Source organism: Polistes dominula, unplaced genomic scaffold (assembly GCF_049000335.1).
Source record: "Polistes dominula isolate Pdom_NZ unplaced genomic scaffold, Pdom_raw_medaka contig_29, whole genome shotgun sequence".
Classification (NCBI taxonomy): domain Eukaryota; kingdom Metazoa; phylum Arthropoda; class Insecta; order Hymenoptera; family Vespidae; genus Polistes; species Polistes dominula.
In genome coordinates, this window is record NW_028300865.1 from 1,153,079 (window position 1) to 1,179,954 (window position 26,876).

The 26,876-nt window shown below is 28.8% G+C and overlaps 2 protein-coding genes across 2 annotated transcripts; both read left to right on the forward strand.

Moving 5' to 3' along the window:
- The first annotated feature begins 2,236 nt into the window (after positions 1–2,236).
- Positions 2,237–7,320, forward strand: LOC107068378 (ras-related protein Rab-37). The gene is given in 7 exon segments (XM_015324699.2): positions 2,237–3,827; positions 4,357–4,467; positions 4,929–5,037; positions 5,159–5,269; positions 5,444–5,585; positions 5,845–5,921; positions 5,924–7,320. Coding segments are annotated over 7 exon segments (870 nt in total). The 5' UTR covers positions 2,237–3,545; the 3' UTR covers positions 5,962–7,320.
- Positions 7,321–7,554: 234 nt separating this feature from the next.
- Positions 7,555–20,224, forward strand: LOC107068377 (uncharacterized). The gene is made up of 4 exons (XM_015324698.2): positions 7,555–8,206; positions 8,555–8,704; positions 8,801–8,887; positions 8,982–20,224. The coding sequence occupies exons 1-4, from the start codon at positions 8,048–8,050 to the stop codon at positions 12,441–12,443; spliced, it is 3,858 nt and encodes a 1,285-aa protein (XP_015180184.2). The 5' UTR covers positions 7,555–8,047; the 3' UTR covers positions 12,444–20,224.
- The last annotated feature ends 6,652 nt before the right edge of the window (positions 20,225–26,876 follow it).

The window sequence follows — 26,876 nt, forward strand, 5'->3', positions numbered from 1 at the left end:
AGCCGAAAAGATGGCGGATGTTCCTAACCCGTATATCGAAATATATCTTCGTTAATTAATTTCATAATATATATATATATATATATATATATATATATATATATATATATATATATATATATATTTCTCATCATCATATTTTAATAAAAATTTGTCTTTGTAAATTCTAATACTCTGAAAATCCTCTCGACGGCTTAACACGTCGGCAAACATTCGAAAAAGATGAATTTATCCAATTCTCGTCTCATTATATTTAATTCCCAATAATTCCTGTAAAAATTGTATTAAATAATTTATTATTATCATTATTATTTATAATTTTTAATCGTGAGAAAAATTTGCATTAATTGTTATAAAACATTTGAAATTAATTAACTTATTATAATAAAAAAATAATAGTTTAGTTAGGACTTCTTGACAATTATTATGACAAAGTATTTATTTAGATTAGACTACACCGGAGTCTCGATTCTATTTAAAGCAACTCGCTTTACATTCGTCGAACACACACACAGACACACACACACACACACACACATAGAAGAAGATACGTAACACTTGTTCAAACGCATCTCGAAATTCTCGGCGCGATAAATAAACGCGATAATGTTGTGTTACACATTCATTTTTGATAAAATTGTTCTACGGGACACGTAGTTGAAACTGACGACCTACTACCATAATCAAATAATTATATGTAAATGTGTTCACAGAAATTATATAAATGAATATATATTCAATTATTTTCCTTGAAAAATTTGGTGACGGTAAGTTTAGTGAAGTGTGTTGTAAAGTGTTCTGACAATTCAAAAACTACTACTACTACTCTCAAGTGTTGTTTTCTTTTCAATTTGATCTCAGGTTCAAATCCTCCATGTTTTTTCTGTGTTGTTTTTCTTTTTTTTTTTTTTTTTTGCAGAATTACGTCGACATCTTTATCCTATCATCTCTCCCACATCAAAAATACTCAAATAAGGAAAGTTTTTTAGGTTGTTGTGTTTTTCATAAATTTAGGGTTGTTTATCATAAATTGTGTGTGTGTGTGTGTGTGTGTCTTTCTATCATCCATCCATCTCACTTTCAAATTGGTTCACTCTCTCAATGATGATAAAATCTGCAAACAGTTTTCTTCTCTGAAGATACTCGGGAACGGGATTTTGTGAGCCTCCAATTTTGGAGAAAACAAACAACGTTTTTCCTTATAGAGTGTCTCTTTTATGATAAACTCAAAAATAATACTCTGAGTTGAGTAAAGAAAAATTGTGAACACAAAAATTTCGATTTAGAGAAGAAGATTATTTTTTCTGTTATTATAACAATCTTATTACATCCAATAATTGTTAAAGTTGTGTTGAGTGTAGAAGATTTTATTGTAATCTTACTACACCAAAAAAGCAGTTTTTTATATTATTTTTTGGTTATAATCTTATTACGCGCCAAAAAAAACCTTTTTTTTTGTTTTTTGTTTTGTATAGAAAAACAACCCACAATTAAGTAAAATTACGAGTTTAAAACCTTTCATTGCAATTTCTGCGTATGTGTGTCAGTTTATTTGTTTACTACACCAAAGAAGCATTTTTTTGTATTATTTTTTGGTTATAATCTTATTTCGCGCCAAAAAAACCTTTTTTTCGTATTTTTTTTGTATAGAAAATCAACCCACAATTAAGTAATATTACGAGTATAAAACTTTTCATTGCAATTTCTGCGTATGTGTGTCAGTTTATTTGTTTACTACACCAAAAAAGCAGTTTTTTATATGTATTTTTGGTTATAATCTTACTACGCGCCAAAAAAACCTTTTTTGTCGTTTTTTTTTTCTATAGAAAATCAACCCACAATTAAGTAAAATAACGTGTATAAAAATTTTCATTGCAATTCCGGCGTATGTATGTCAGTTTATTTGTTTACTACACCAAAAAAGCAGCTTTTTATTTTTTTTTTTTGTAATAACCTTACTACGCGCCAAAAAACCTTTTTTTTTTTTATAGAAAAACAACCCACAATTAAGTACAATAACGTGTATAAAAATTTTCATTGCAATTTCTGCGTATGTGTGTCAGTTTATTTGTTTACTACACCAAAAAAGCAGTTTTTTATATTTTTTTTTTTTGGTTATAATCTTACTACGCGCCAAAAAAACCTTTTTTTCGTATTTTTTTTGTATAGAAAATCAACCCACAGTTAAGTAAAATTACGAGTTTAAAACCTTTCATTGCAATTTCTGCGTATGTGTGTCAGTTTATTTGTTTACTACACCAAAAAAGCAGTTTTTTATATTTATTTTTGGTTATAATCTTATTTCGCGCCAAAAAAACCTTTTTTTCGTATTTTTTTTGTATAGAAAATCAACCCACAATTAAGTAAAATTACGAGTATAAAAATTTTCATTGCAATTCCTGCATGTGTGTGTGTGTGTGAGTTTATTACTATGAAGGAATATGATAACGAATAAAAATTATGAAACCATTATATATATGCAGTTATCATACTCATGCAATTAACTGATAGTAACTTCGTTGATTGCACTTATCAAGTATGCCTGAAAATAATTGCTGATGATTATAACCTAAAAAATTGAATAATTGTTACATGATCATAACCTAATTTTCATTAAATTTTATTCATTTGTGTTTTATCATACGCATATATTCTGTTGTTTGGTATAGTATTATAAATGGCGCCACCAATCGGGTATTATAACCCTCTTAACCATATTATTAAACTCTTTCGCGGGTTTTTTTTCTTCGAGAGACAGGTGTAACATACAATGGGCCCAAACAAAGTATTACAATAAACTTGAGGGATTAGTCCGAATTTTTTTCTTTTTTTTTTGATAAAAGTCTCGTAGTATTATTTTGTCCAATTATTTAAACATAATATTTGATTTAAAAAAAAATAAAAAACAAAAAAGAAAATTACAATTTGATAATAAAACAAATAAAGTTTATTTAAGTGTTTAAAAGAGATCTTAATCTTAATGTACAATGATGATAATGATGATGATTTCTGAAATGGGCCCAAAAAGTTCCTGGCATTGGTAGCGTATCTTCGAAGGAAGAACTTTCACTTGATCCGGCCTTTGTCTGTTAGGAAATCGCAGTTTGTAGTAAAAGGAGCAAGGGGAAGAAAAGGAAGAAGAAGAAGAAGAAGAAGGAGAAGGAGAAGAAGAAGAAGAAGAATAAGAAACACGAGGAGAGAAATACGAAGAAGCTCGTTCTTGGTGGAACGGGTCCCGAGTACGTCTGGAGTTGAGTGACCCTTGGGGCCGTGGTGGCAGGAGTTACAAAGAGAGACTTAGCAAGAGAAAGAGAGGAAACTGAAAGAAGAAGAAGATAGAATAAAGCAAGGGCACGAAAGGAGGGGGGGAAGGAGGAGGAGGAGGAGAACAACGAAGACAACGACCAACGATCAACGACTACTACCACCGCAACGATCAAAAAGTGTAAGAAAGAGGAGAGAGGACACGTCGAGGACGATAACAACGTGGTGAGGAGTGGTTGAGAAGAAGAAGAGCAAATTGGTGCTCCCGGTAACAGGGGTCCATGAATAACGTGGAGGAAAACGTGCTTACCGTGACAAAACGTAACAAGCTGGTCTCACGTTGTAGTACCAGCGAGACGACCGATTGGACCAACTCAACTACTCCCACCAGTAGTAGTAGTACATGGGACCCAGACCAGGTGGTCCCCACCGCTGCAACGTCGAGATTCTCCTCCGCCTCTCTAAGGACCCAGAATCCGTTGGGCCCGCCGAGCCGACGCTTTAACAACCTCGACTCGGCCGCTCGGCAAGCCACACCCGATCAAGTCGATTTCTTCTTCAAGGTCCACCCTTCTTATTGTTTTTTTTTTTTTTTTATTTATTTATATTCTACTTGTGTCATTGGTAATTCATCAAAGTATAATTTGCATTATCAAATATTTATTTGAATAATATCTATCATTTGAAGAGATGATTTTTTCCAACACACATTCTCAACATGATTATCTTAATCATTGTGGAATAAGTTTAGGAAAAAGCAAACTTCTTTTGTTTCATTCATTTGATTCAATTGCAAATGATATATCATAGGGGTTATTATTATTATTTTTATTTGCATTTATTTGATAATTTTAGGTTATAATCTTCTTGTATACAAAAGAATTTAAAAAACTAGTCCAACGTTGAGCACTGCAAACTCTTTTTCTAGAAATCCCTATAAGTTTGAATTTGTTCAATCATTGTATAATAACTTTACATAAGATTTTATGGAAGAAGTATGTTTCATTGATTACTTATCATTTCACCATGAGATAAATCCTCATTACTCTCATCATTTATTTTATCATATAGTATCATCTTCATATACTTCAGGTTATGCTATTGGGTGACAGCGGTGTCGGGAAGACCTGCCTACTTACTCGTTTTCGCGATGGTCGTTTCTTATTTGGAAACTACATAACTACAGTTGGCATTGATTTCAGGGTGAGAAGTAGATTTCATTTTGTGTATTCTATAAAAAAAGAACCAAGAATAACAGGATTGTAAAACAACGATAAGGGAAAACAAATGATCTTTGGTTGCGTCAGGGTCGTGTTGCTCGCTTAACCCTTTTGCTACGGCAGTCCATTCCACGGGAGGTAGCGTTTAAGATTAAATCTATTTATGTATAATATTGTTTACATTTTGGTCAACCTCCCAACAAGGGAGGTGACAATTTGTTTCGTCATATTATATAGAAAAACATAAAAATGAGTATATACTGTGGGTATTTAGAAATTGACATATTATAGTCGGCACCCGTACACACAGCACCGTCTCGCGGACACCGACTATAGTCGGCACCCGTAGCGAAAGGGTTAAATAAACATAAATGAAATATTTGATGAAATTTGAACAATTAATTAGATATGTATAATCATATTTTTTTAAATTTGTGATTTCAGAACAAAGTCGTCACTGTCGATGAGACAAAAGTTAAATTGCAAATTTGGGATACCGCCGGTCAGGAAAGATTTCGTAGCGTGACTCATGCTTATTATAGGGATGCTCATGGTATTTTTGATCACGTTAATTATCACGTTGTTATTGTTTAATTTTTAAAACCTAATCTAACTTCTTTTTTTTTTTAAAAAAAAAAAAAAACATAGCATAATATTTAATAACTGAATTTCAGCTCTTCTATTGCTGTACGACGTAACAAACAAGACGAGCTTTGATAACATCAGGGCCTGGCTCAGCGAGATCCGGGAACATGCCAACGAGGATGTCGTTATCATGTTGCTCGGTAATACTTCATGATTATTATTATCATTATTATTATTATTATTATTATTATTTTATTACTCTTATATATTATTATTTGTTAAGTTTGAATTGAAATTAATAAAAGATTAGAGTGTGTGTGTGTGTCAGAGTTTCATAGTTATTGAAACGTTTTAAGTATTGTACCTGTATACAGGTAACAAATCCGATTGCGGACAGGAACGAATGGTCAAGAAGGAAGACGGTGAAAGATTGGCGCAAGAGTACAAAGTTCCTTTCATGGAAACCTCAGCCAAAACCGGACTTAACGTTGAATTGGCATTTCTCGCAGTAGCCAGGTATATATACATATATATATAGAATACCAACTTATATAAGAAATAATTAAAGTCAAGTTAGAGATTAATTTCTGAATGGTTTTTTTGGTTTCATTTTTTTTTGTTTAATTATTTTTCTTAATTGTATAATTAAACGAGATTTTTATTTTAATCTGTAACATTAAATTTCTATTGGAATGTTGGCAATTGAAAGAAGATAAAGATGCGTTTCTATTGAATATATATATTTATATATATATATATATATATTTTTTTTTAGGGAATTAAAGGCTAGAAAAAGCAGCGATCCGGACGATACAAAATTCAACGTTCAAGACTACGTTCGTCAACAATCCAAAAAAATTCTTGTTTCAATTCTAATTGTTTGACAACCTGAACCATTTTTTGTTTTTTTTTTTTTGGTTCTTTTTTGTTGGTTTTTTAATTGATGCGCGATTATAATAATAATCATCATCATCATCATCATCACGCTCGTAAATCCTTTTTAATCATTTGGATTGGCGGAACGATGGAATAAGAACCGGATATGGTTGGCCGTTGAAAATGGCGCGATTTATTTATCATCTTGATTTCATTCGAATGTTGATAGTGAATTGACAATGGGGTGTGTCAAAAAATAATGAGAGAGAGAAAGAATCAAAACAAAAAATAACAACAACAACAAAAAGAAAAACGTATAAAACAAAATTAGGATGAATTTTTTTGTCGGATTGTCAACAAGATTTCGTAATTTTCAAAATTTCAATGTAGAATTATAGATCGTACACACACACACACACAGACACACATAAGTAAAATTATTATATACGAGCCGTTATGTTTGTAAAAAAAGAAATCAAGCGCTTCTTTTTTTCCCTCCAAAAAAAAAATGTTTTGCTAACAGATCTTGATTTGACACAATTGTGATATAGAAAAAAAGAAAAATAAAATGTCGTCGTTTTTAGTCGCACAAAAATTATTTAAATAAGAGAAAAAAAAAAAAGAAATAATCAAATTTTCTAAAAAGAATCGAAGTTGTATTGAATTTTGTCACAGACATTGTTTTGATGAATTCTTTTGAAAAATTAATTTGAAAATATTTACGAAAAATGTTATTAAATAATATGCTAGTACAAACATTTGTAGAAATGATCTACAAATTTGAAGATGTTGTTGTTGCTGTTGTTGTTGTTGTTGACCATCAGACGAATTTTATGAAAAAAGAAAAAAAAAAAAATCCAACCCATAGAATGTAGTAAATAATTTTGAGATGCATTTTTTATATCGTCCAAATAAGTTTGACAGTGAACAAAATTAAATGCGAGCTTGATCATATCATTTGTTAATAATAATAATAATGAATTTTTGATACAACATTGAAAATATCATTTTTTTTTTTCGAATCCTGTCACAATTTTGAAAATTCACATTTCGCTCAAAACAATTAGAATAGTTTAACATGATATTTTTCAGAAAAAAGAAAAAAAGAAAACAACAACAACACACACACACACACATTTTTTAATGAACCAAACGCACGAATAATTTCATAATTTCATAATAATAATAATAATAATAATAATAATAATAATAATAATAATTCTGTTATATTTGGACAAAAAAAATGTGCATCATATAAAAATAGAAATCTATTATACTGTTAAGTATACGAGTGGTGTATATTAAATGTGTAAAAAGAATTTAAAAAAACAAAAAATGTATGATAATAAAGAATAATTCGAAGAATCGTTAATAATTGAATGAATATTATTTTATTATTTCTATAATAAAAGAAAAGAAAAGAAAAGAAAAACAAACAAACAAACCAAATATTTATTTTAATCTTTGTAATATAAACATTGAATAATATCAATTAAAATCAATCTCTCGTTTGACTATTATGAAAATCCACGTTTATAATCTATTAATTAAATATATTTAACATCAGATGGCAGCACTAACATACCATACTTAGGAATCCTATAGGAGGGATGCGCCATTCATATTCAACTCATGTGCCATTGGCTGATAATTTTGGGGGACCGTTTGAATTGATAATAATTTTGTCGTCTAACCTATTCTATTTTAATATATATAAATGTTTCATTATCATTAAATATATTGTTCATTTTGTTTTTTTCTGTATTTCATGCAATTCATTATTTCATAATTATTTTCAATGTTTGAATAATTCGCGCGCTTAAAATCGAGTTCCGGTCCCCCAGCAATGTACATGGCGCATCCCTCCTATAGGATCCCTAACCATACTCATTCACATTTATTCTTGTGTTGATATTAGAAGCATTCTGACTGGTTACTTACTGGTAAGAAGTTAGACGAGAGGAATGGTTCAAAAAGGACCGCTCGATTCCGTATTCAAATGTCGACTACTAACAAACAAAACTCTGCTTCCCTAACCTGGCCTTAAAGAAAAAGGGATTCGGTGACGGTTCGCGTGTGGGTGCTTTGAAAAGCATCTCTAAATGCCGTCAACGATGGACGACGTTGAGCTGTTGAACGTTGATAATGTGTGCAGATTGTGTTTAACTGTGGACGAACCAAAATCTTCGATATTTCAAACGGAAGATTCACCTACTGCTGTACCATTAGTTACTAAAATACAAGCATGTCTATCACTTCAGGTATATTTAATATCTGTCAAACATTTAACAATTAACGCGTGATTGATTTTACATGAACAACATTTAATGGAAGTCATTCTGTTTTCAAGTAATTTCATTTATTCGCATTTGGAGGTTATGTCCATGACACGATTGGTTTACAATATTTTCTATCATTTCACTAGTGATCCTATAATGTTTACAATAATAGAATTATTTTATAAACAATAGATATATATATATACTTTCTTATTAATATTATACAGTATATTTTCTGTAATATACAGTACATTTATATATTTATTGCTTGAAAGTTTTGACGGATAAGTGAGGTCTTAAAATTATAATGTATTCTACATTTTGTTACAGATATTGACTACAGATAAAGTATCCACATTGATATGCTCTTCTTGTATAAATAATGTGAATCAATGGTATAATTACAAAGAAGCTTGTTTTCATTCTCAAGATAAATTACAGAAATGGTTGGAAACTCATCCGCAGACGACAAATCCAGTGGTATGTGTGTATTATTAGTGATTGGAATGATTTTGTTCAATGTGTTTTATATTTCACATGAAAATATCTTCTTCTTTTTTTTATTCTTATTAACAGGTTGTAAATATAAAAGAAGAGCCTGTAGATATAGATTATTGCGAAGATAACAATAAAATGTATGATTCCAACAGTGAATCAAACACTGTAAGTTGAATTAAACAACAAATAGAAAAATTGTGTTTGAATAAAACAAAAAAACAAAAGAACTTATTTTTCAATTATAAATGTTTTTTTTCAGCATGTAACAACAAATCATGTAAAATCTGTGGGAGGAAAATTTGATTCGAAAATTGAAACGTCACGATCAGGAGGAGGAGGAGGAGGAGGAGTACAAATTGACAAGACATTTGATTTAGATAAAGATAAGAAAGAATTGAAATCTTCACAATCGTCTTCTTCATCATCATCGAAGAATGAAGTCAACAACAAGGAAGAAGAATGCAAATTAGATAAACAATTTGACAGTGTATTGATTAAAAATGAACCAGAGGATGATGAAGATACTGATTGTACGATAGAAATAGATTCGGTCAGTGGTACCGAATTATTATTAAATCCAATGGCAATTGCTAGCAAAGAGGAAAGAATAATGGAAGCTGATTCAACGCAAAAATCAAATGCAACTACACCGAATAGTAGAAAAAAGATGAAACGTGGTCCTCATACACATTTTCGTGGTACACGCGCGTATAAACAAAAATGTAAACATTGTCAGATATTTCTACATTCTAAACAATCATATGTAAAACACATGGAAAGATTTCACAGTGAAGATTGTGAAAATAAAGAAGATTTAATTAAATTGACGGGGGTGGCAGCGGCGGCGGCATCTTCTGCCGATGAAGAAGAATTGATCGAAGATGTTGAAGAAGAATTGACGAGTATGGAAAATGATGCACCATTGACCGAAGTACAACAAAATATAATCAGCCAATTGAAAACATTTTCCTGTTACGAGTGTCAACAGACTTTCAATGATAGAAAACATACACTTATTCATATTCGTCAACACATGCCAGATTTAAGACCATACACTTGTATCGCATGTTTAACACAATTTCGCGATAGATCTATGTACAAATTACATTGCAGTGCGTCATTCGAATGTGCTATGAAAATTGCATTGGTCATACCCAAGGAAGGAAACGAAAAGTATTTCACTTGTAACATGTGTTTAAGACCTATGCCAAATAGAAAAGAATTATTGAGTCATTTGTCTAAACATTCAGATAAACAATATGAAGAAATGATGTCACCAACGAGATCACCACCAAAATTACAACCTATGGCACCATTGTTAAGTCCAAAAAAAGAAATTTTACCAAAATCGCCGTCTCAAATGAGTAAAGTCATTGTTGGGCCTTACAAAAATGGTGATCCAGCTCATAATCATCCATGTAATTTGTGTGGTATGATTTACAGATACAAGCCTAATTTGTTAAGACATCATCTCATTTGCATCAGGTTATCACCGGAAGTAAGGACTTGTTACAGGTGTGTACATTGTGGTATGACATTTTTGGTATTTAAAAAATTTCATAATCATATTACTCTCGATCATAAGAAAAAAGAATTCGTTTGTTTCGATTGTAACGCCAAGTTCAAATCACCGAGTGATTACCTGACGCATCACGATAAACATCGAAAAATGGCCGCCAATCAAAATAAGGAGGTAACTGGTAATCAGATAATGTCACCACACCGTGGACAGAGTCCTTTAAAATCGTGGAGTGATAATGAGGAAGCAAGACGTAGCATTGACGGTCAACGATACGTTTGTAATCTATGCGGTCAAGATTTTACATCGAGAGCCAAATTGGCGTCGCATAAGAATCTACATCTTAAAGTGAAAATTTATTCATGTGTCATTTGTCGCAGTATGTTTAGCAGTGCTGGTGCTTTAGAAATTCATATGAAAGATCATGGCATTGAAGATCCACAAGAAAGAAGTGCCAACAGTTCTTGCGTTGAATATGATCGATTAGATAATAGACCACAAGATGTTGTTGTTGACACTGTTAACACGAGTACTGTCTCAGATACTGGTGATCGTGAAAATATATGTAACATATGTGGAAAGATATTCTCCAATTATCCTAATTTGAGAAGACATTTTAGAAATATTCATAACGATGAAAAATCACGTTACACTTGTATACGTTGTTCGGTACCGTTTAAAACAAAAGAGCATTATGAGCATCATATGAAAATTGAACACAAAACAAAAGTCATGTTGATGTGTAGCCAATGTCCTAAGACATTTAGTTTCAAAGCTAATTTGGATCTACATTATAGGAGTGCTCATGGTGATAAACCTGGTAATCAAGAATGCGATATATGTGGTAAAGTCTTTTTGGAAGAAGCGTCCTTGAAGATTCATCGAAGTTGGCACAATCGAGCTAATTCACGTTTCTACACTCGATCATTTTTAACCAATGAGATCAAGCCAACGGTAACACCAATTTCTCCTACCGAAATGAATGATAATAATTTAGTTGGTGGTTCGTCGCCTGTACGTCCAGCTAGGGCAAGAAAATCATTTCCAAATCCACCGCCTACAAAGCCATTAAACAACGATTACCAATGTCAGGTATGTGACAGTAAATTCGAAGATGTAGTCGAGTTGAGGAAACATTTGTGGGATGTTCATTGTGCTCGTAATAAACCAGAAAAAAGTTTCTCAGTTGATGAACTTCAATGTCAGTTATGTACCAATATTTTTCCAGATCAAAAAAGTCTAAAGTTACATATGGATTGGCACAAAGCCAATCCAATATTGAGCGATATACAAAAGCAAAGTTTCCTTTGCGAGATATGTAACAAACATTACAGCTCGAAGAAAGCATTGACGAAACATAGAAAACTTCACAAAGCAAATACTACGATTAAATTTCAATCGCTTAGTAGAAAGAGTGCACAATATCTCTGTAACATCTGTCGAAAGATCTTCAGCAGTAATCAATCATTGCAACGACATAGAATGTCTTTTCACAATGATTTACAATCTCCTAGGTCTCAATCATTTAGTAGCAGACGAGTGTCCAACGATGAATACAAATATAAAAAAATAGACGTTGAAATAAGAGAAAACACTTCAAAAGTGTTCACATCAAATGTCAGTAGTAAGAAACCAGTAACGTGTCATTCATGTAAAAAAACATTCCCAGATATGAGTGTTTTATACAAACACAAACAATTGATTCATAAACCGAGATTAACGAAAATGGCCGGTAAAACTCCAATAAAAGAATGTATTCCAGTACAAAATGCTGACGGTAGACTATCCTGCAATATATGCGATAAACAATTTTGGTCAATGTCAAATTTGAAACAACACTTTACTGCGAAACATAGAAATCATACAAAAAGTCGTTGTACAACAGCTAGCTGTAATCCGTCATATTCGACTATATCGCAGACAATAAAAACTGAACCTTCGCCACACAAAGCAACGATTATCTGTTGTAAACTTTGCAACCGTCACGTTTGGAGTAGAGAAGAGATAGCCATACATATACTATCTGTACATGGTACACCATATGAACCAGATAACAACACTAATTTTCACAGGGAAACTGATCTTACCACTTACGTTGTTGAAGGAGCAGTTAATGCAACTTGTCCTTGTTGTAATATCAAGTATCCTAATAATAGAGCCATGAAGATTCATTACTTTAAATTTCACGAAGCTTCGGACTAATCTAGTTTTTTTTTAAATATTCATACATTTAGATAACATAATTATTGTTTATTTTTTTTTCTTTTTTTTTTAAACGATCTTACGTTTCTTCTCCGATAATACTACCTACAATGTGTCTCAATTGTAATGAGACACGGTTGTGTTGAATGTTCATTCAACAAACACACAATGTTCATTCAAGAATGTTGACTTTAGCAAATCTTCCTTTAACATGGGAACACCACCATCCATGATTCTTCAGTCTTGTAATAGAAAACTATACAAAAACAAAAAAAAAAACAAAAAAAAGAAACAAAACAACAAACTTCTTGTTCGTTTTTAAATCGAATCGATTATATTTGCTATATATCTATCTATCTATCTATCTATGTGTATATGTACTTCCACAGATTATACTTTTGACTATAAACATTTAGCTGAAATAATTCCTAATTTTGTCCGAGATTTTACTCGTTTAAAATTATTCATTTTTTTCTTTTTTTTTTTTTTTGCGATACTACCACCGACGTTTGTGTAAATAACGATATTTTTCTTTTAAGATAAAAAAATACCACCCCTGCCCCTCCACCTTCCCCTACACCTCCCCCTCCATTGTACACTTATATTATTTAAGTGTTTATTATTCAATTGTAATGACATGCTGATTATTACCTTCTTTTATTTTATTTTATTTTATTTTTATTTTTATTTGTTTCCCTTTAAAAAAAAAAAAAAAAAAAAATAAAAAAAACTTCGCATAGATTTGTTGGAAGTCTTTGATAAAGATTATATGATGATGATAATGATGATGATGATGATGATGATGATGATGATCAGATATATAGAATTATATGAATGAAAGGGTGAAAAGAAACGAAAGTGAAAGTGTGTGTGTGTATGAGTGAGTGTGTGAGAGACTGCTGACTGCTGCTGATTTCAATTTGGTTTTTGTTTGTTTGTTTGTTTGTTTTTTTTTCTTTTTTTTTTTTTTTTTTTTTTAATAAATGATTTGGAAATAATAATAAAAAGAAAAAAAAAAGAAAAAAAGACATCTCGTTTTTCATTACACACCCGATATATAATTTGTGTCGTAAAAAATACAGTAACGGATGATTCTTTTATCATGGAACAAAATAAAAAAAAATAAAAAAAAAAAAAACAGAGGAAGAAAAAAAATTAGAATAAATGTTTTTAAGTTCAATCAAATATTAGGGGAAAATGGAAAAAGTAATGGCGTTTCTACACTACGCATTATTTTTTATATTTTAATCAAATACCAATTGATTTTTATTAATTCAATATTATCAAATATTTGTATATTAGATATAAATAATAATAATAATAATAAAAAAAAATAAGTTGTATTTATTATTATTAATTTTAAAAAATAAACAAAAATTTGTTGCGTGTTAAAATGTATTCGTTTTGAATTTATGGTTAGAAAACGCCATTACTTTTTGATTCATCTAATACGTGGGTCATAACTTTTTTGGCTACCTATAAAAATTGTTTAGCATTTTGCATGTAGCAGTAAAATAAAGTTTATTAATATAAATTTCGTTGACAATTTAATTATTATCTTTGTTTTCTTTTTTTTTTTTTTTTTTTATCAAACCTTTTTAAGGAATTTTGTTGTTGTTAAATAGTTGTGATTTTGATTAATTAATTGAAAAAAAAAAAATGAATAAATACAGATGAGGGAATAGGATTCTGAATATTATTTAAAATATTAGGTGAACTGAAAAGTAATGTTACTTCTTAACCTCAAAATTCAAACAAATAAATTTGTATTATTAATCAATAATTAAATTAATGTACTAAATTAATTAATCACGTGTTATCAACAATGTTTTTCTATCTGATGTGCAAATTTGTAATATCATCAATCGATTTTTTCATTGAAAATATTAGAAATAATTTGACATGCGTAGTAACGACGCCATTACTTTTCGGTCCCCCTAATACAGTCGGTCGGCAACCTTTTGAGTTGGAAGAGAGCTAAAAATTACAATTAACAAAATTTCAAAGATTTTTAAATAGCCACAAAATTTGTTCTTGACCAACAAAATAAATAGTACTCGCATAACTCGCATAAATAAATTTTTTTGAAAAAAAAACCAAAATCCATTTTTTTAAATTAAAGAGCCACAAAGAGCCGCATGCGGCTCGCGAGCCACAGGTTGCCGACCCCCTATTCTAATAAATAAAATAATTCAAAAGTACAGTCACATCAAAGAAAATGGGAATACAGTGAAGGTAAGGCACCAAGAAGAGATTCATTCACGAGACACGAGTTAGTATTGGTACTTTTTTTCTTTTTTATGAATGCACAAAATATTTTAATATAAACTTAAAAATTCGTACAACAACATGAAAAATTATAGACTATTGTACACATGTATACAGACATACGTCGTACCTTTTATTTATCATTTTTTTTGTTTTTTGGTTTTATTTTTTTTTAGTTTTATCAATATATATATATATATATATGTATTTATATATATATGTGTACGTATAATATATGTACGCGTAAATATATATATATACCTATGTTTTTTAATTAATTTATTTATTTATTAATTTATTAATTTATTTATTTATTTATTCATCCGGAATGGAAAATTTCCGTATTTCTCTCTCACTAATGTTATTATTATTATTATTATTATTATTAATATGTGTATTTTTTTAAATATTATTATTATATTATTAAAATGTAGAAATATAAAGTGTGAATCATCGTATGGGCGCGCGCGCGCGCGCGCTGCTACTTCTTACATTCAAGATACTTGAGTTATTTTTTTGTTTCACTTTATATATATATATATTATATATAGTGTATTTAGTTTATATATATATATATATATATATATATATATATATATATATATATATAATATAATATAATATATTATATATATGTGTATATATATATATATATATCCTCGTTTGAAATCTTACTAATTGAAAGATATTTTTGTAATAATTGTACTCATAATATATAAACAGCGACGATATAATAATAATAATAATAATAATATTAATTATAATATATAATAATTAATAATAATAATAATACTAATACTAATAGTAATAATAATAATTAATAATTATAACAATAACAATTGATGTATTACAATCTTTCTTGTCCCTTTTTTGTTCGTGACGCGACCATCTTTGTTTTTTTTTTTTTTTAGGTTACTTATGATATTCCTCTCATTTCTTTTTTTTCGTTTTTGTGTTTTTTTCTTTCTTTTTTTATTTCTTACTTTTATTATTATTATTATTATTATTATTTTTGTTGTTGTTTAACACGTTGACGCCGGCACCGATTTTCAGTGTCTGCGCTGTGGGGCGGCACTCGAATCTAAGATGCGCTTCATCTGGCGGCGCGTGATTTTTGCTTGTTCAAACCTGGACCAAGGTGGACCACCGGTGGTACAAGCCGCCCGATGAGACAGTCTAGTGCGGGCCACCGGTGGTACAAGCCGCCTGATGAGCCAGTCTAGTGCGGGCCACCGGTGGTACAAGCCGCCTGATGAGACAGTCTAGTGCGGGCCACCGGTGGTACACGCAAGCGTGAACGTGTTAAAATTTCAGGTATAACGCCGAAGCAATAATATTTATACTCTTTTCAGTAATGCGTAAATCGTGGGTACTGTAAAGAAGACAAAGAATTGTTGGTTGAGATTTTTTGTTGGTAATTATATTTAAATTTTTAAAAAGGTTTATTTTTTCACGCAAATTTCAATTGTAATGTAAACGCCATTTATAAACGCGAATTAAATTAATATTATTATTATTATTATTATTATTATTATTAATTTTTATATTATTATTTTGGCAAATACCTTTTTATTTTGTCTAATTGTAGTAAGTCCCACGGATAAATATTTATAAATTATCGTATATTTCAATTTTATTCAACTAATTTCCTTCAAATCGAAATCCCCCGGTTTTTCCCGGGGGTTTCCCTTTCTTTTTCATTTTTTTGTTTTTTTATTAATTTTTTTTCTCTCTTTCTTTCATTTTGTTTTTGTTGTTGTTGGTTGTTCGTTCATTCTCTTTCGTATATAATTGTTATTTTTTATTTTTTTTTTTTTTTAACAAACACCTTAAATTTTGTTTGTTTGTTTGTTTGTCTTGTGTGTTTATCTTTTATCTAAACCCGATGATACCTAATTACGAGTAAAGAGATAATAATAATAATTTATAATTTTAAAGATTCATGTACGAGGTGTAGCTGCGCTCTTTTTGTTTTTTTTTTTTTTTTTGAGAATGTTCAATTAGGTTTTTGGATTTTTTCTTTTTTTTTCTTTTTTTTTTTTTTTTTAAGCGCCCACGAATAACGCGTCGTCGTCATCGTCATCGTCGTCGTCATAAATAAATTTTCTTTTCTTTTTCTTTTCTCATACATACATACACACCCATGAAATACACACACACACACACAACAGGCATATACATTTTTTCGTTCAATTTATTTTTCAATTTTTTTATTTTGTTTTTTGTTGTTTTTTTTTTTTTCTAAACGTCTTTCTTATTCCATTCATTTTGATTATGCCATTATAATAATTTTTCTATTTTACAATAAAATGAATTAATGTAAATGTTAATATCATTAATTGATATATATATTTAACAAAATTATTTATTTATATTATATATATATTATTTTATAAATATTATATATATATTAACAAAAAAAAGAAAGAAATAAATAATAATAATAAATAATCATGGAAAAGTATTCATTCAAATTTTGATATTTTAAATTCCCTAAATAGTATCGTAAAAAATTTGAAGAGATTTAAAAAAAAAAAAATTTATTTTCCTTCGCCTTTTCTTATTTTTTTTTTTCTGTTTTTTTTTTTTTCTGTTACAAATCTGATCAGATATGTTCGAAGATGAACAACACACCCACATTGTTTCAAATTATATTACTTCCATTTCTATAATAATTCAGGATGTTATCATACTTTTTTTTTTATTTTTTTTTTTATTTTTTCTTGTTTCTCTTCTTTCGACAAGACATCGACATCCCTCAACCCTCTCAGAGGAGGAGGACGCGCATTCGTGGAGATGATATTTTTCTTTTTGTATTTTTTTCATTATTTTTTTCTCTTCTTCATTATTATTATTATTATTATTATTATTATTATTATTATTATTATTAATCCTTTTTTCTATTTTTTCTCTTCTCTCATCTCCTCTCCTCTCTTCTCCTCTCTTCTCTTTTTTTTTCTTCAAAGTGTAGTTCAAACAACTATTATTTGTTAATAATATTAAAAATACTAAATAACACTTATCTATAAAACGAAATGATGTTATTATTATTACGTATTTCACATTGATTGATTTATTTTTTTGTAATTAATAAAACGAGAGATCATCGTATTTTTTTTAAAGGATTTGTAGAAGTAGGTACGACGACGACCAACATTGACAATCGAATCAACAGCGAATTACTTTTTTTTTTTTTGTTTTTTTTTTTTTGGTTTTCCATTTTATCTTTTTTTTCAAGAGCAGTGATAGGTGAGAGGAGTAAGGTGGTGATAAGTAGGTGAAATTTCTTCTTCTTCTTCTTCTTCTTCTTCTTCTTCTTCGATCGCATGTTATTAAAGTGCATTTGTTTATTTAAAATAACAAATTATTTCTTTTTCGAAAATAAACTTGAGAAAAGGTATAACCCTTTCGCTATCGGCTGCTAATAGGTGCAACATCAAAACTGCACTTTATTTTTGACTCATTTTGTTGAACCCTAACATCCTTTTGAATGTCCCTCCCACCTCCCCCCAATATCTGATATATGCTGCCTCCACACAGGGGGTTGGTCACGTCACCATTGTTTACGGGTTTTACACTCTTATTCGTCCAATGAATTATTATTATCAATTGTCATTAGAAACTCGACAGTTCATTGCCACAAATACGCAAATCCCGGCCAGTGTTCTCGTCCCTGAGCCACGACCCCGTCCATTCGCAGTCTTCGTAGCCCATTTCTTTAAGATACCCAAATAATATTGTCCTCCCATCAACGTCTCGGTCTACCCAATGGTCTTTTCCCGTTCGGTATACCGATCAGTATTTTATGCACTGTTCGATCCATCCCCCCATGCACGCCCACCTCACCTGCCCCATCTTAATCGGCGTGATTTTACGACGTTAATGGTGTCCGGTTTTGTTGTACGATCGGTGTACTTCTACGTTATGGGGTTTTCTTCATTACGCACGTTTCCTCATCGCGTTTTGCACCGAACATTTAACGAAACTACTTTATTTTCTCAAATCCTAAATTTCATTTGGGCCCGTAACGTAAGTGACACCCACGTTTTGTTACCATAAAGGACTTCCTGTATTTCGTGCTGTAGCTGTAGTAGCCCGTAGTAGCGAAAGGATTAAGGAAAAGAAATGTAATAATCCTAGTATGGGTTATATTATGTAATGCAAAACGGCTATGTTGTACGTCATCTTGTTTTGTTTTTAAACAAATGATGAAATACAATATTTCTTCGTTTCGTTGACTGAGTCGCATGAATCCGCACATACACATTCTTCAAATCGGACATTTTCATTTCTAATGATTTCATATATATCTTCTTAATATATATATATATATATATATATATATAAATTACGTGTCACGTTGTTTGTTCGCAATGGACTCCTAAACTACTGAACCGATTTTAATCAAATTTTCTACACTGTGTGCAGTTTCATCCAATTTCAATGATAGGACAGTTTATATCTCAATTTATAATTGCAATAATAGGTTATTCGTTGACTCAAAGAAGACGTGTGTATCGGACTGATTGTAAGCCACAGCAACGCGTGGCGGGACATCCCTCTAGTATACATATATATGAATGTTTAAAATAAAAATACTGTATAATCGGAATCTGTAAAATTGTTCTGCATTTTCTGCTGTCTTTCTTTTTTTTTTGTAATAACTTTTCCTCTTGTTACATTTCAAATGAATTTACGAATGATCATTTGAAGATATTACGAACCCCGTTACATAAACAATTTTTCATTCTTTTTTGTCGAATCTTTTTTTTTTTTTTTATAGTAATTCGATCTTTTATCAATCGATCGTCATAATAATCACGAAGATCAATCATCTTTGTTTTGTTATTTTTTCTGATTTTATTTTATTTTTTTTTTTAAATTCTATCGGTTTTTTTTTTCAATCATTCGATTTATACATTATTATTTAAGTTAAATTATCTTGTCTTTGATTTTGTATTTTTTGTACTGCGTGTACAACAATTTTTAATAATAATAATAATAATAATAATAATAATAATAATAATAGTAATAAATAAATGAAACATGAAAAAACGTTAATTTATCTTTTTCTAAATCTCGTACGTGCACTTTGCGTTTGATTTGCGTTTAGGATTAAGAGAAGGTTTATTCTTTAACTATAATACAATTATATGGGACACCCTGTATATATATATATATATATATACAAATATATATATACACAAATCTGATGATAAATAAATTGTCAAATATATTTTTGAAATATCTTTTTTTTTTTTTTTTTTTTAGGGAAAATGCGATATTTTGTTTTATGTTTTTTTTTTTTTTTTTTTTTTTTATAAATAAAACCTTTGATAACATATTTTTTTATTCAGTATCATTTTTATTGTTTTTAATTATAAAGAAGTAACAAAGAATAATAATTTCGTGTTTTTATCATCGGATCATATTTTTTTTCTTCTCTCTCTATCTCTCTCTCTCTCTCTCTCTCTTTCTTTTTCTCTTTTTCTCTCTCTCTCTCTGTATCATACATACATAACACATATAAAACACACACACACATTCGATTATTTCTTGTCATTTACGTTTCTATTATTTTTCTTTCTTTTTTTTTTTTTTTAATTTTAATTTACCTTTCCCTTTCTCTCTTTCTCTTTCTCTTTCTCTTTTTTTCTGTCCCTTGTCCCTTTTTTTTCGTTTAGTTTCCCTTTCGCACGTTTTGCTAAATTTTTTCCTCTAGAGGCGCGTATTTTTTATTTTTTGAGACTCATACACATACACATATACATATACACATATATATATATATATATATATATATATATATATATATATATATATATATATATTATATTATATTATATTAATTTTATTATTTTTATTATTAATAATATTTAATAATATTAAAAAATTAATTTAATAAAATTGTTAATATTATTAACACGTTAAGCGCCACGCCGAATTTGCGTGCCTTTCCGTTCAGGCCACAGTTAGCCGTCAGGCGGGCTCTGCCGGGCCGCTCGCCGATAGGCGAGCCAGAGTATAAACAAATGTCGGGTAACGTAATCCGGCCGGGGCTTGCCTTCGTATGTTTACCTCTCCACTTGTAGATAAGATGCACTCGAGAGCCTGACATTTTCAAATCGCAATAAATACTTTGTATATACTTTGTTTATATCCGTATAGTCCCTTCTCCGTCGTAGTAGAGAAAAACCCGAAAAGCGAGGCCTAATAACGCCCAAACGCGTAAGAAATCCTCAGTTGCATAGATGTCCTTGAAGCATTGACCAAACTAAAACCGATATCGCATAATTTAAATGTTCAGTCTCACAAGTATGCAAAGACGGACACACGCGCCGCGATAGAAGAACGAAAAGTCTGCCGTCGGTCCCTAGGGACCGACGTGGCCTGAACGGAAAGTCTAGCGTCGGTCCCTAGGGACCGACGTGGCGCTTAACGTGTTAATAATAAAATGAATAATATTATATATATATAAATAATATATAAAATTAATAATTTTATAATTGATTAATTTTTAATAAAATTATAATATTTTAATATTATTAAATTATTAATATTAATATTAAAATTGATTTAATATATTATTCATTATATATTATAAATATATATATGTATATGTATATGTATATGTATATGTATATGTATATGTATATGCATGACGGTATGTATACATCTATCTATCTATCTATGTTTCTATTTGTCTATCTATTTAATTACACAATTAATACTCATGTATTATTATTCGCATAATTAAGTATCACGAGAAGTGCGTATAGTATGCGAAATGACAGTTTTTTTTTGTTTTTTTGTTAGAAAACAAAAATTGGACATTTTTCTTTTTTTTTTGTTGTTGTTGTTGTTGTTGTTGTTGTTGTTGTTGCCATTGAATAGAAGGAGATGCTGCGTAAACGCGATATTATTACAACTTACAATTAATCGTAATATTAATAAAGTATTTTTCCTTAATTCTTTTTTTTTTGTTTTTCTTTTGTTTTTTTTTTTGGTTTCTTTTCTTTTCTTTTTTATTATTATTATTATAATTAATATTATTATTATTAGTTCGAGTTTACTTTTTTTTTTTTTTTATTTTTTCTTCATTCCTTGCCATATTTTCAATCATTATATATATTTATATATATTTAATTTTGTTTAATTAAAAAATAATATTAAATTTTTTAAATAAGAAAATATTAACTCTATTTTAATAGATAAATTATTTTTCAGTGAAATATACCTTGTATAAACAGTTAATAATAATAATTAATAATAATAATAATTCAATTTTGTTTTTACGAATAATATTTCAATTAAAAAATCATGTAACATTTGACAAATAAGGAAACAAATATTGTCTAACACGTTAACTGCCACGTCAGTCATAAGTGACTGACATCGTACTTCCCGACCAGGCCACGTCAGTCACATGTGACTGACTTTAAACTTTCTTTCAAGCCACGTCGGTCACATGTGACTGACACCGAACTTCATGCTCAGGCCGCGTCAGTCATAAGTGACTGACATTGAACTTCCTGGACAGGCCACGTCAGTCACATGTGACTGACATAGAACTTCCTTTCAAGCCACGTCAGTCATATGAGCCTGACACCGAACTTTCCTGCTCAGGCCACGTCAGTCACAGGTGACTGACTTGGAACTTTATTCTAAGCCACGTCAGTCATATGAGCCTGACACCGAACTTTCTGCTCAGGCCACGTCAGTCACCTGTGACTGACACCGAACTTCAGGCTCAGGCCACGTCAGTCACCTGTGACTGACACCCAACTTTCTGCTCAGGCCACGTCAGTCACCTGTGACTGACACCCAACTTTCTGCTCAGGCCACGTCAGACACATGTGACTGACACCGAACTTTCTGCTCAGGCCACGTCAGACACGTGTGACTGACACCGAACTTTCCAGTCAGGCCACGTCAGACACATGTGACTGACACTTAACCTTTCGTTTTGCCGCACGTGGCTTGACGAAGCCACTTATGTAAAAATTCACGTGACGTTCAACGTGTTAAAGAAGCGTGTATATAGCTGAGGTGAATGGTTTTAGGGGGTTCGTGAAGGTGGGGAAAGATTTTTGGATAAGTAAATCAATTTTCCTGACTGTTATACAAGTAATACTCTTCTTATCACGAATAGAATAAAAATGATTCGATTATAATAATAATAATAATAATAATAATAATAATAATATATGTATGTATGTATATATATAAATATAATATATGTTTATATATGTATAGGTATATACATATACAAATAACGTATATCGCAAATCGTACCTTTCACTAGTAAACTACAAAAATTCCAACAACGTTAATAGGACGCCTTCTAATTGTAGATTAATACTAAACGTATTATTATTATTATTATTATTCTGACAATCTATTTATCAATTCATTTATTCATTCATTCATTCATTCATTCATTCGTTCATTCATTCATATTTCTCCATCCTGTTGGTGTACTCTCACAGGTATTTTTTTCATATCTTTCTCTTGCTCTCTTTTCATTTTTGTTTTTCCTTTTTCTGTGATACAAATCAGCAGTAGTCCTACATTGTTTATTATTTTGTTGTTGTTGTTGTATTTTTTCCAATTGATATGTCCATCTAAAGTTTCTGTTCAGTTTTTGTTGTTGTTCTTTATTAGAAGAAAATTTGTGTGTAAATTTTATTTATACTACGATATTATTTATTTATATATATATATATATGTATTAAAGAATCTCATAAAACTTTTGTTTAAATAAATGTCATGTCGAACGTACGTACGTACGTACGTACAAAGTAAAATTTGGTTCTTCTATTTTTGTTTTTGTTTTTGTTTTTTTGTTTTTTCCATCATCGTTTCATCAAACAAACCTTTTTTTTTTTTGTATCAATGGATGTTTTGAGAAAAAATTGCACGAGACTGATTTAATTGAATTGAAACAATCAGATTTCTAATCATCATCATCATCAAAAAATTGATTATTATCCAATCAACATATTCAGTCTCACGTTGAGACATGAATTATTTATAATTGTTATTATTTTAATCCGTTTAATCTTACCTTGTTTTATTATTAACAATCCCGGAAAAAAACCCAAAAAACCCAAAAAACCCAGATGTTGGCTAAATCTTATACACATTAAACTTAACAGAACAGTTTTGTTTTTTTACTATTGTATTAGGTCGAGTCAACATTCGGTTACAGAAGGACGAGTTAACTCGTGACTGGTCAACAGTGTGTTCAGATAAAAAAAAAAGAAAGGTTAACATTATGAGCAAGACAATCCTTCATGATCAATTGTTCATCTTTCTCATAATCATTCTCCCTCTCTATCATTCATCCTTTTTCATTCATTCATTCATTCCTTCATTCATTCTCATTAATTAATTAATTAATTCATTCATTCATTCATTCTCATTTTCATATAAGAAAACTAACATAAGATGGTCAAAAAAAAATACGTGATGTGTAATTAATAATAATAATAATAAAAATAATAATAATAATAATAATAATGATAATGTTAACTAAAAAATGAACAAAACAACATTGATTGATATTTAAAATATATATATATATATATATGTATAATAATAATATTATTATAATAATATTAATAATAATAATAATAAACATAATAATAATAATCATAATCATCTTTATAATAATAAACAAAGCATTGACAAAGTTTTTAAGATTACAATATTACAAAGGTACAAATAAGAGGGAAACGTAGTGGATATATATTGTATATAACCAACGTAGGGGGAAGGGAGGGGGGACAATCGCGTGTACAATTAAAATTACTATATTAGCGTACGTAAGTATATGTGTTTGTATGTGTGTGTCTTCTGTATATATATATATGTATTATCTATTCACTTGTATCTATAAAAAAAGTTGATTAAAGTTGATTAACAAAGATAGAAACGGTGATATATATATATATATAATAATAATAATAATAATAATAAAATAATAATATTAATAAAAAATTTTTATAATAAATATATATATAAAATTATTAATAATAAAGTAATAATTTTATTAATATATAATATTAATATTATAATAATAATAATAATAATAATAATATATATGTGTGTGTATTATATGCAATGCGATTCGCTTTCGATCAACGAAAACTTAATTAATTAATTAATTAATTAATTATTGAATGAATTAATTCATAAGTATAATAATATTAGTATAATGATCGATTAATTATTTTTGTATATATTATTATACTTTATTTACCCACACATCTACATATTTTACTGTATTTTTCATTCTGTGGGATATTTAACAAACCCAAAAAAAAAAAACCGTTTCTTCTTTGTTAATGTATGTATTTGTGTTTATATATATATATATATATATGTGTGTACACTTTCTACGCAAAACCGTGTAGTATGTTCATATGTGTTTATATGTATGCATATATATATATATATATATATTTGTTTTGCAATTAATACGGGCTTAATTTTTGCACCGTCATGTTCATGTATATATATATATAGATATATATATATATGCGTACGCTATATATATATAATATATTATATGTATATGTATGTATATATAAAAATACAAAAAATAATTTACAAACTGATAAGTATATCACACGTGAGAGTTTATATTAATAATCTTTTAAATTTTTTTGTTTTTTGTTTCTTTTCTTTCATTTTCTCTTTTATCTCTCTTTTCTCTCTCTCTCTCTCTCTCTCTCTCTCTCTTTCTTTCTATTTTTCTGTTTGTTAATATATTTGGGATTGTAGCATGTATATGTGTGTATGTATGTATTTGTGTAGTATGTTGATCGAGAAAATTTTGTTTTTCTTTTTTTGTTTAAAAAATTGATTAAAAAAAATTCTGCTCAAGTATTTTTTTATTTTTTTATTTTAAACAAAGAAAGATTTGTTTAGAAAACACAGAAATTGAAGCAACAAATAAAATTAACTTTTTGCTTATTAAATAACAAGAAATATTTAAAAAAAAAATAGAAATAATAGAGCAATTTTGTAACATTTGTTTTTTGAATAGAATTTTTTTTTTTTTTTAATACCAAAAAAAAAAGAACAAAAAAAAATATTAAAACAAAATTTTGCAAGATCAACGACAAATTGTGTAGATATATATTTAACGAAGGAACATATGTTTTTGTTTGTGTATGTATTATAATAATGTATGGGTATATTATTTATATATATATATATGTATATATGTATATATACTTAATAGTAATATATTATTTATTCTGATGCATCTCATTGGAGCACCGATTATTATATCAAACATCATACAAAAAAAACAACGTTAACAAACTATCAAAAAAGAACATGATGAAATAGGAGATCCTTAAAATCTAAAATGTTTTTTCTTTTTTTTTTCATTTTTTTTTCTTCTTCTTCTTCTTCATCTTCATCTTCATCTTCATCTTCATCTTCATCTTCTCGTCTTGTAAACAGTTTTCTCGCGATAAAATAATAACGGCTTTTTACACAATATATATCTACATATATATATATTATAATTTCACTATATACTAAAAAGTAATAATATGTCTAAATATATATATATATATATGTATATATATTATGTATATATGCATATATGTATGTAGTTATATATACATATATATCAGCGCGTAACGATATAGTGTATACTCTATATATATATATATATATATATATGTGTTTTTAATTTTACGTTAATCATGTGTATCGTTTCTGTGTAAAATAATGTATATATATATATATGTATGCATTCACAAATTCGTGTTTGCAAAACAAATAATAATAATAATAATAATAATAATAATAATATTATAATATTACATGGTAAATATGAAGAATATTCAACTAGGATGTATAAACAAAATTCTTGTTGAATTTTTTCTCTCGTTTTTTGTTATTTTTCCTTTTTCATTGTAAAAAAATTAATGAACAAAAAAATATAAAAAAAAAAACAAAACAAAAAACAAATACGAATTAACAAACAAAAATACATATATAAATATATATATATATATATATGTATAAAAAAATAGAAAAGAAGAAGATAATGATTAATAACAATAATAATAATAATAATATTTATAATAATAATAATAATAATACTAATTATATTAATAATAATATTAATAATAATAATTT

Bases quoted from the DNA above. Each gene is read 5' to 3' on its own strand.
- LOC107068377 (XM_015324698.2), top strand. From the start codon at position 8,048: ATGCCGTCAACGATGGACGACGTTGAGCTGTTGAACGTTGATAATGTG. The intron at 8,207-8,554 runs GTATATTTAATA...ATTTTGTTACAG, and splicing joins AAGCATGTCTATCACTTCAG to ATATTGACTACAGATAAAGT. The intron at 8,888-8,981 runs GTAAGTTGAATT...GTTTTTTTTCAG, and splicing joins CCAACAGTGAATCAAACACT to CATGTAACAACAAATCATGT.